Source organism: Orycteropus afer, unplaced genomic scaffold (genome assembly GCF_000298275.1).
Source record: "Orycteropus afer afer isolate SDZICR_OR568_19922 unplaced genomic scaffold, OryAfe1.0 scaffold00379, whole genome shotgun sequence".
NCBI classification, from domain to species: domain Eukaryota; kingdom Metazoa; phylum Chordata; class Mammalia; order Tubulidentata; family Orycteropodidae; genus Orycteropus; species Orycteropus afer.
This window is the reverse complement of record NW_006921966.1, coordinates 2,196,287-2,208,351: the sequence shown is the minus strand read 5'-3', so window position 1 is coordinate 2,208,351 and position 12,065 is coordinate 2,196,287. Positions and strand designations below refer to the sequence as shown.

The 12,065-nt window shown below is 35.2% G+C and overlaps 1 protein-coding gene across 1 annotated transcript; it reads left to right on the top strand.

Moving 5' to 3' along the window:
- Positions 1 to 8,453: 8,453 nt before the first annotated feature.
- LOC103207592 (protein FAM133A) lies at positions 8,454 to 9,149 on the top strand. The gene has a single exon (XM_007953245.1). It carries the CDS (start codon positions 8,454 to 8,456, stop codon positions 9,147 to 9,149), a length of 696 nt encoding a protein of 231 aa, XP_007951436.1.
- Positions 9,150 to 12,065: the final 2,916 nt, after the last annotated feature.

The following is a 12,065-nucleotide window of genomic DNA, read 5'->3' as shown; positions in this document are numbered from 1 at the left end:
TAGATTGCCTAGCCTTCCTTCTGAGGAGCGGCTGGTGGGTTTGAACCACTAGCCTTCTGGTTAGCAGTCAAGTGCCTTAGGCACTTCTTTTATCCTAGTCAGTATTCAGCTATCCCTACTTGTCCCTGCAAATCTTTTTTACAGCTTTATTGAGGTATAATTTCCATACCATTTTCGTACTCATTTTAAACACAATTCAAGGTTGTTCTGCAGTTTACAAGAATTGTGCAAGTAACACCACAACCTAATTTACAACATCTCTCGCACCCCAAAATGTAACCTTATATACCTATTTTTCAATTAAATCAATATAAAAGCAAAGTTCATAATTTTCATTTGATTGTCGTATTTTTAAATGTTATATATACACACACACACACACACACACATATATACACTAATAATCCTTTTTCTTTCATAAAATTGATTTTTAAAAGAGGCTGGGCTGTTTATTTTATAGACTATTCCATTGTTGTATTTGTCTGGTTGTTTCTTAATTATGTCATTTGCTATGTTCCACTATCCTTCTTGTGTTTTCTATTTAAGGCTTGGTTCTACCTATTGACATACTTGGAATAAAATCCAAATTTGTTAATTACTTCCCTTCTCTAAAATGTAGGTTTCATAAAGCCATGGACTTTGTCCTAGTTAACACTGTGCCTGGCTCATTATAGGATCTCAGTAAACATTTTTTTAATGAATTTGTGAATCACTTACATTCAGATTATATGTTTTTGCCATAAGAATTCAACTTCAGGTAATTTTTTTCTATTTTTAATTGTAGTATGGTCGTAAAAATAATTATGTAGCCATGTTATATTTTCTAAACCAGTAATTCAGACTGATGATAAACAGCATGTTTTCCAATTTAGCATGCTATAAGCATTTTTAAATGTCACTCTAAATTTTTTGCAATAAAATTATTTAATGATGAGAAATTACATGTTTAAACATTTTGGAATAGATCAAGCCAATTGCAAGGTTTTATTAGAGATCCTTATCAGAACACTTCAGGAATTGCTTGTAAGTAATGTGTATGCTCAGATTCAGGACTTTTGAGGGATTTCAGATTAGAAGTGATTATTTTCCAGAGAGAAAAGCTTATCTAGAGTTACTGGGTTTGGAGTAAATCAGGCATATGCATTGGGCTTTCCAGATTCTTGATTTAAACAATTATATAGGAAGATATTTTCATTCTTAATCAGAGGAAAAGATTTGGGAGACTATAGATGAGAATGGCTAACTTCCCAGTGCTGCATTATTTTCTATATTCATGAGTACTACCTGAGAGCTGCTGCTGGCACTGATAAAATAAGTAAAAATTACTGATAAACTAAGTCTGTATGACACAATGTTAAGTGTCAAATTAGCAAATTCTGTGACTCAGAATATCTGCCATAGCAGTGGATAGAGTAACTTAGTCTGGACAATGCCATAAGCCTTTATCTTTTAGGGATTTGCCTTCTAATGAAGGAAAAAGAAATTACATATCTACAATTATGATATAAACATATACAGACATACTGAGGAACAGAGATAGGTAATAGGTAATCTGTAATATTAAAGAGTAAGACACACTTAGTAGAGTTTTTAGACTAACCAGGCTGATTTAGGTAGTTGCCATTTCCTTTTATTGCTGGTTATAGATAACATTTTTCATTAAGAATTGCCAGAAGAAGACTTGTAGGTGTGAAGAGAGCAGGGAAAACTTGAATCAGTCCATTTTAACAGCTCTGATGATCAGGATGGGTAAGAAAGGAAGTTGAAAATAATAAATGGCGTTATTGGATTTTCTGTATATTTCCATTTTCCCTAGTTATCTTTAATACTATAAATTATAGTTGTATCCAGTCAAATGGCAGTACAGAGAAATACTCTTGACTAGTTCAGGCTACACTCCCATCTTACCCGCAGCCTACAACACAGATTTATATTTCATGTATATGAAAATTTTAGATTGGTTTGATGTATTAGAAGAACAGTTGTTTCAGGTTATCTCAATTTATAGAAACTAATTTTATCAACCAATTTAAATTTTATTTTATTGCCATCTGCCTCTTTTCTACCCATTCAGGGAAACATTTCACCTGTGACATTCGAGGATTAAATGAGATAATCCATTCAAACCATTTGGAACATAGTACCTGTTCATGCTGAGTGCTGACTAGTTGTAATTATTGTACAGTGATACTATAGCAATAACAACAGCTCTTTATGTGTATATATACTTGTAATTTTCAAATTATGGCCAAATAATCTATCATTTGAACTTGGAGGAAGGGAATGGATTATGAAAGGGAAGGATCTTATATTCACTCCATTTTCAGATATGAAAACTAAATGTCTGAGAGGTTACATGATTTGCTATATCAGTGAAGTTAATATATCCTCTGTAATGAATTTACTTAAGATACTATCAACTTTCCTTAAAAAACAAACAAAAACAAAAAACTCCTGAGTACACTTCCTGGAATTGAGAAGTGTTTTTCCTTCACCTTAGGATGAATACTGAGTGATCCAGCTACGTAAGATCTATGCCTGGCCAGTCATTGAAGTCTTGTCTCCTTTGATTCCAGCTTATTAATATACCAAACGAAACCAAACCCACTACTATCAAGTCGTATGCGACTCACGGTGACCCCTCCTTGGGTTTCTGAAGCTGTATCACTATAGAAGTAGATTGCCCAACCTTCCTTGTGAGAAGTAGCTGGTGGGTTTGAACTGCCAGCCTTCTGGTTAGCAGTCAAATGCCTTAGGCACTATGCTACCAGAACTCCTATAAAATATTTTTTTAAAAAAACCTCACTGCCATGGAGTCGGATCTGACCCATAGCGACCCCTCCTTAGGTTTCCAAGGCCGTATTACTACGGAAGTAGATTGCCCAACCTTCCTTCCAAGGAGTGGCTGGTGGGTTTGAACTGCCAACCCTCTGGTTAGCAGTCAAATGCCTTAGGCACTATGCTGCCAAAGCTCCCTATATAATATAAGGTTAATGCAAATTTGCAGTTTGTGATGCTCTCTACTGTATTTTTGTAAGAGACATCTATTATTTAGTCATGAAATAAGCCTATATGCTCTGACCTTTGAATTTTTAGGAACCAATAATTGCATATGTAGTCAGTTATAATGTGAAATGTGACTAATGTAAATGTCCCGCTTTTAATAAATAGCTATGACATTTTTAGGTATTTCATGACTAATATATTCACATGTACACATTATATCAAATTCTTTGTTCTCTATTTTCAGAAATATATTTAAAAATTCACATGAATGTGGAGGTAAAAGGTGGAGAAAGTAGTGATGGATGCATTGATACATGCAAAATCAAGTAAGGCTATTTACAGCCATGCATAAATCAATGTATTGTTGAACTGTGTTCTCTGGGAAAATAGTAAGGAGCTCCCTTGGTGTTTTGTTTCCTCTGCTCAGGTCCTTATCTTTTATAAATCTTTCGAAAAGATGACATGTGTATCCTGGTACAACTAGGTCCTAGGGAAAAGTTGATAGATGTTAGACTACAAATCAGTTTGGATGCACTGTGGGTTGCCTCAAGGGGCATCTTATCCTGTACTATAAAGTAGAACACTTTAGTTTGCCACAGATAAAATTATAAGGAATAAATGGAAAGTGCAGTAGTAGCTCACTTTGAAACTAACATATGAATGATACTCCATTTGCACAAGGAGCTCTGGTGTAGTGGTTAAGGCATTTGGCTGCTAACCAAAAGATCTGTGGTTTGAACCCACCAGTTGCTCTATGGAAGAAAGATGAGGCATTCTGGCTCTGTAAAGATTTATAGCTTTGGAAACCTGATGGGGTTCACTATGAATAGGAATTGACTTGATGGCAGTGAGTTCAGTTTTTTGGTTTTATTCCATTTGCACACAGGTAAAATGTGAATGAAATTGACTTTAGATGTTTACTGCTAAACTTAAAACTGCTAAACTTAACAAGCTTTATTACCTGAAGAATATTGCCAAGGATTGCTACAAAATTCATACTATGAGACATTTGTTAAATAGAAACTGGAACAATGGGAAGAGGATAATGTGGCAAACCTTATTTCTTAGTGGTATATTTTATGGGAGTAGTTTTTTTTTCAGACAGATGGAAATAAACTAGTATTCATTTAACTTAGGTTCATGTAAGATGACTCCCTGAATAGAGGGACTGGAATTTTCAGGGCTCTAAGACATTTTGGTTGCATTATGTACAATCATGGTCTATCATATCTAAGTGCAACATTTTAGGAAATAATCTGTTTTCAAGGAAGATTCCAGAAAGCTGCTAGTGAGGGTCCCAAAACAGATCAAATGCACTGACAGATAAGTACCTTATTGGCAAATGGTGCCATGAACAATATTATTTATATTGTTTATGGTTTCTTGGCTAGAGCAAAGTGCTAAAAAGAGCCACGCTTGCAAATGTAGTTCCTCTGTGGGCCTTTGTTCTTTTCTTCAGACTATAATCCAAGCCTTTTCAAACTATCTCAGAAATATACTCAGGAAAGATCCATTCTACTATTAGAGAAATAACTGTAACATGGACCTTACTGATAGAGGTCACTCAAGTCACGTAGATGTCACATTATGGTCAACACAATGTTCTACATACCGTTTCTAAATAATTCATATTTATATTCTTAGATCTGTTGTTGTTTTTATGTGCCGTCGAGTCAGACCCAACTCATAGCGACCCCTCCTTGGGTTTCCAAGGTAGTATCACTATGGAAATAGATTGTCCTATCTTCCTTCCGAGGAGTGGTTGGTGGGTTTGAACCGCCAGCTTTCTGGTTAGCACTCAAGTGCCTTAGGCACTACGCTACCAGGGATTCCTAGATCTAGGCACATCAATTAAACAATATGTAACTGAATGAATTTAAAGCATTACCTAACTCTCTCCACTGAGAGCCTAGAAGCAATGATACCCAGTAACCATGAGCATACCCATCACCCAGATACTGGTTTCTGATACCATTCTAAAATAAAGAAATCAAGGCTCTTTAGAGAAATGACTTTTTATAGGGCTGAAAACACAAAATCTACTGCCATCGAGTCAGTTTTGATTCAGCAATCACCATAGCATTTCCCGGGATGTAAACCTTTACAAAAGTAGACTTGACTTATCTTTCTCCTGTGGAGCAGCTAGTGAATTCAAACCACCAGCCTTCTGGTTAGAAGCCCATCATCATAACCACAGCACCACCAGAGTGCCCTGTTAAAGGGCTGAGGCAAGGAATACACAATATGAGTCTGGGACATCTTGTAGAGCCAGAAAGAAAGGAAGTGCTTCAAAAAGAAAATGATAGGCATATATCAAAGGGGCGTAGGAGCCAGCTGAAAGAGCTCCCAATGATCAAAGCTAGAGCACTTTAAGCAACAGAATTAATAAAGTAATACTGGACTATTACCCAAAGTATAAAATAAATGCTTATCAATCCCTATTGATATAAAAGATTAAGTAAATATATAAATGGGGGAAGACTAGACAAATATCTTGTACAGAAGAATTCCAGAAAATTTAAGTACTCTTCCCTCAAGGAGGTGGAGCATAATTCCTCATTTCTTAAGTGTGGGCTGCCCATAACGACTTCCAAAAAATACAGTATGAAAATAGAGGAAAAGAGTAATCTTACAGTGGAGAAACCTGACAGACACTGCCTCAGCCAAACGATGAAGGTTAACATTATCAGTGATTAGTCATGTTGATAGTACCTTTTGATATGATATAAGGAACTCTAATGGTTCAGTGGTTAAGGCATTCAGCAGCTAACTAAAAGGTTGAAAGTTCAAACCAACTGCTCTGCAGGAGAAAGATGGGGCAGTCTGCTTTTGTAAAGATTTACAACCTTGGAAACCCTATGGGGCAGATCTACTGGGTCCTATAGGATCGTTAGGAGTCGGAATTGACTGATCACAGTTGGTTTGGTTTTGATTTGATATATGTGAGATAAAGATGTGGAAGTCTTGTTTTATAGCCTTGGGAATCCTATAGGGCAGTTCTGCTTTGACCTGTAGGGTTGTTGTGAATTAGAATTGACTTAACGGTGAGGGTTGTAATATAATATGATTATAATGGCACATTACTTCTGTGGTCTTCCTCTCAAGAACCTAGAACCTACTTGTAACTATGAGAAAAAATATCAGATAAACCCAAATTGAAGGACACTCTACAAAATACCTGATTGCTACACCTCAAAATAAAGGTCATCAAAAACAAGGAAATTCTGATAAAATACCACAGTCTAGAGGAGCCTGGGTGATATGATGGCTTAATGTAATTATTCTGGATGAGTTCCTGAGGCAGAAAAAGGACATTAAGTAAAAACTAAGGAAATCAGAATTAAATAATGTTTAGTTAACCAAAATTTATCAGCATTGGTTCACTACTTCGGCAATATACCATATTAATATAATTTATTAACAATAAGGGAAACAGATGCAGGCTACACAGGAATTATCTGTACTAACTTTGCAACTATTCTAAAGTTAAAAGTTTGCTAAAAAAAATTTCACTTCATTAGCATAAAAGATAAGTTCTGGTGGTGTAGAGGTTAAAGCATTTAGCTGCTAACCAAAATGTCAGTGATTCGAACCCACTAGCTGCTCTGTGGAAGAAAGATGAGGAAGTTTGCGTCCAGAAAGATACACAGCCTTGGAAAACCAATGCGGGTTGTAGTGAGTTGGACGTGACTTGATGGCAGGTTTTTTTTTTTTTAAAGTATAAAATATAAAGAAGATTTGTTTGTTTTCCTGAATATAAAATTGAAAGCATATTAGTATATTAAGATAAATAAGAAAATAAAGTGCTTTAAAAAAAAAAAGCCAGCTGGCTATAGTTTATACTTAGAGCATCTACCTTCTAATACTCATTCTTTTCCTGTTTTATCACTTGTATCTACAATATTTTGTTGCTCTTTTAAGCTTCCTGGTATCATCTTCTAGTAGTAGAGACTGATCCCTTGATATCTGACAGTTCTGTAGAAGAAAGAAGAGGAGGCATTATTTTAAATTCTACACCTTTTCACTAGAATGACAAATGCTTCATGATACAACTATGCTAGTATGAATTCAAATGAGGAGAATTGTTTCAACATAGCACAGTTTTTGGTCTTGCTGAACCCAGTTAAGAGCAATAATTTCTCCCTCAGAAGAGTTATGTTAACAACTAAAATAGGATGTATTCATGCTTGAGTTTTATTTAGCAGTAAGGACACCATCCTGCAAACACTTGCTAGAGCTAGATATCTTCAGGTAATTGCTGAGTATCATTAGCTTCTACATAAATGCTCTTTATCTCTTATTTGTCCTGTGAATTAGATGGTGGCACATCACTTCTCTACACCACCATGTAATGTAAAACAGCAAAATATAGTGTGATAATTAGCAGTATCGTTAATATATATGTGCAGAATATTATTTTATAATTTGGTACATGGATTGCTATCTTGAATCCTTTAAAGTAGCTTTTCAATAGTAGGATACTTAAATTAACTAGTGTGAACAAAAAACATAAAACTTCTTTTTACAGCAGCCTAGTACGAAAGCTCAGACCTTTGCAAAAGAATTTGAGTGCCACAGATCAGTTTCAGAGAGATTTCAACTATTTTGAATAGGATTTTCAACTCAAAATATAAATGTATCTGATCCCTATTACAACAAAAACAACAACTTATTGCCATCGAGTCAGATCCGGCTCATAGCGACCCATCCTTGGGATTCTGACACGGTATCACTATGGAAGTAGATTGCCCAATCTTCTTCTGAGAGGTGGCTGGTGGGTTTAAACCACCAGCCTTCTGGTTAGCAGTCAAATACCTTAGGCAGCACGCTACCAGAGCTCCTTTTATCCCTATTAGGGAAGTTTAATCTGCAAGATGTAGTGATGTTCATTGGATGTGTGAGTTGAAGAAGGATTGACAGGTACAACACTTAGATTTCTGTGATAGGAGTGGAATGGATTGTGCTGCAGTTCCTGAGATAGAGAAAGGCTGCCTAGAACAGATTGTAGCTATAGAAATTTGATTATACTGTACAAGGCAAGAATGAAAGAAAAGGGTAATTATCATACAGTATAAAAAGGAAACGTTAAAATTTTAGATAACTGTAAGAACGTTACATGAAGTATGGAAAATACTAAGCTTATGTTCATACAGTGTCTAAACTATGCAGACATCTTAAATGTCTATATTGTTTGTTCCCAAGGTATAAAATTTTGCAAAGTTATACTTTACTATGTGATAGGCAGTGAATCGGTAAGTTGATGTGTTTATTTTGCCTTGTATTAAAAGAGTTTTGTAATTATCCCATCTGTTTCTCTTACAGAGTAGAGCCTGCTTGGCATATTGGTTGATCAGAAACTTAAGGAGAATGTCTATTCTTGTTCTCCTCAGTGACTCCGAATCTCTTCTGGCAAGCATAAGACAACTATAGGGAATCAAGCGACCTATATGAATCCTGTAGCCATGTCCAAATGGAGAAGTCAGTCTCAGTCCCTGGGGCCAACAATACAAGATTATCTGAATCGGCCAAGACCTACCTGGGAAGAAATAAAAAGAAGATTAGAAAGTCTAAAGAAAGGCTCTAAGACATTAGCTGAATATGAAGCAAGAATGAATGAGAATTGGAATAAAGAGCTAAAAACAATCAGAGAGAAATCATTAAGTGGAAGCGCGAGCTCATCTAAAAGAAAAGAAAGAAAGAAAAAGAAGAAATCTATTCGATCTTTATCTTCATCATCAAGCTCTGATTCTTCCAGCAGCTCTTCAGATTCATCGAGTGAGGATAAGAAACAAAGGAAAAAGAGAAAGAAAAAGAAGTCTCATTCATACAGATCCTCAGATAGCTCTGCATCTGAATCAGAGAGCAAGGAATCCTTAAAAAGGAAAAGGAAATCAAAGGATGAAGCAGAGAAAGAAAAGCATATTAGCAAAAAAAGGAAGATTCATTCTGAGGGTAAACCTTTATCATTTGAGTCTTCATCAGAATCAGATTATGAAGAGGAGGTAAAAGCAAAAAAGAAGAAAAGATGTGAAGAGCGAGAAAAAGCTGTGGAAAAAGCAAAGAAGAAGAAATGGCACAAGAAACATAGTAAGAAGCAGAAAAAGAAGAAGAAAAATTCTAGTTCAAGTCACAAGTCAGGATAATATCAAGGAAGAAAAGCCAGGTTTCCTTAGTTAGAAACGCAAGATCTATGAAAGTTGCAGCATATTTACCAAAATGCATGAGTTTTCCTGTGTTAGTAGAATTACTACTGGCCTTTAAGTAGTCAGTCAGTGTCTCCCTGCCAGAAAAGGCCATAATTGTTGCCTGTAGCATAGGGGTTTGTTTGTTTGTTTGTTTTTCTTTCCATTGGTTAATAATTCTGGGAGCTAAAACTCTGTTTGGAATTAAAGTAAAACTATTAGATAATGAATATTTTTGACCAAAAAATACATCTAATTTTAAATATCTAATTTGGATATATGTTTAAAATATCTGAAATAAGCTGATGACTATAGTTGACATATTTGAAGCAAGGACTTAACATTAATGTCTCAAAATCTTAACTTTTATAGCTAAGTTTATTTTTTTTCTTTACTACACCTTTCGTTTACATGGGGAAAGGGCTTGGATGGGAGAGGGTTTGCTATCACTTGGCTAGCTGAAAAGTGTGCCTTTGATCCTTAAACAACCCTATTTTTGCCAATGCAGCAGCCATTCTTTACTCACTTAATGAAATTTTGAAATGTTGTGTGCTGCTTCAAGTGAATAGGAAAGCAGTTTGCAGCATGAGTAAGCTCTCAAATTTATGAAATTTACCTCTACTTCAACAGTACCGAATAATAGCATTAGAACGTTACATGATTTGAATGAACTTTGATGCCCTTCGGAGGGGGTCACTTTAAATAGACCCTGGTATTTTTTATTGATAATTAAAATTCTGAAATATTTTGCATGTTTTATATTTTCCAGGGATATTCTATATAGCCAGTAATCCTTTTAAAATAAGATTTATGATTAAGATACAAGTTTAAAGTGTGTAATTTCTTATTTTGTTATATTAATTTCATTATGGTGTTTAATTGCACACTTGCCAAAATATTTAGCATGTAAAAACAGTTATTTTTTTCTTTAATATTTAATGCCTTCATATTGAAACTGGTATGCTGTAAGCAAGTTAAGTGCCAGACCACTATTACTTTGTTTCTTGTTACATAAAACTACTGCCACAATCTTAGTGAGTATGCTGTTTAAAAGTTTGTTGTCTTAAGCATTAATATGGAACTAAAGTAGTTAAATTTAGGTGAGAATGACATCATTGATCTTTCTGTGTCATATTTTACTAAGATTTGGTGCCTTGTGTCTGTTGCTGATTTACATTTACCACAAATGTTAAAGAGAGTTAAAACATTATTTTTATTTTACATTTTTATATATGTAAGAGTAAAAAATTATAAGGTGATATCTAACAAAAACAAGTTACAGAGAATATGCTAATTGTAATGTTGTGTATACGAAGTATTTTTTCAGAACAAGGGGCTGAATAGCTATTTTTATTAAAAAAATAGCTGCTTTTATTTCAGCTCCCTTGAATCACAAATACAACTGTAAAGATAGAAAACATCTAGTAGATAAATCACATGTTAGCTCCCCAGATTTTTGCAGTGGAAATACCAGAATTTCTCAGTATGGTTCTGGAATATTACAGTAATGCCATGTTAGATCACCTTGGAGCTTTACAACTTTAGCTTAAAAATATATCTATACACTGACAAAACTAGTGAATTTAAGAGAGATTTTGTATCCATATAAAGTTTTTCAAAATTTTTGTTCTTTAAAATGTAAAAAAAAAAAAAGCTTATATTATTTGTAGAATGTAGCAAAGATACTTACACTTCATTGAATACCTATGTTCTCTGATTCACTTCCCAAGCCCTTGAAGTAAGTTAGTTTGCGTTTTGATTAGTTGTAGTGGAGCTGTGAGAAGTAAGCCTTCAGCTCTGTCCTTACCTTCCATGGTGACCTAGATGCAGAGTGCTTGAAATGGGGTACCTAGAAGTTGGATACAACCTGGATTTTGACGTGAGCCTTCAGCTCTATCCTTACCTTCCATGATGACCTGGATGCAGAGTGCTTGAAATAGGATACCTAGAAGTTGGATACAACCTGGATTTTTGAGTCACTGAAGGATTTCCCCTGGAGAGCTGATGGATTTGTGGTACACTTTTTGGTAGTGAGAAATAAACTTAACTGATGTTAAGCCATTGTGGTATTGGGTCTTTTTATTATTGCAGCATCACCTAATCTAATCAGCATGATAATTTTTGTTGGTAAGTACCATCAAGTCAATTCTTACTCATAGTGACCCCATGTGACATAGTAGAACTTCTCCAGAGTATATTCTTATCTGTAAGTTTAATAGAATCAGATCACCTGGTCTTTCTTCTGTGGAGCTGCCAGATGAGTTCAATGTGCTAAACTTTTGGTTAGCAGCCAAGCAGTTAAATGGGTGCACCAGCAGAGCCCCTTACCAATAACAGAACTCTACAACAACTATTGAATTATTTACATAAAATAACTCAATTTCTGTTGCATATTTATGTAGCCTGAAGATTGAGCCAGAAGTGATAATTTAGTCTGCAGTAGAATTTTTATTTGCATTGGTTTTTATGTAATTGATGAGAAGAGGGTAGTCTAGTATATGTCATGCTTATTAGCGACGCTGACTAAAATTATAGCCAAAAAAAATTTCAGTAAGTGGTTAGGGAAGCGAAAAAGAAAGAAAACACTTAAGAGGACTTGATAAAGGAGAGGAATGCTAAATTTTAGATGTAAGTGTAGAAGTTAGGATACAGAAAAGTGCTGTAAAAATATGTAGAGGGCAACAGGCTAAATAGATGGAAGTGAGCATTTAATATGTAGCCTTCAGATTGAAAGAAAAATAATTTAGCCCTAACTACTATTACTGGGGGAGCTCTGGTAGCATGGTGGCTAAGACACTTGCCTGCTAACCAGACGGCTGGCGGTTCAAGCCCACCAGCCACTCCTCGGAAGGAAGGTTGGGCAATCCTACTTCCGTA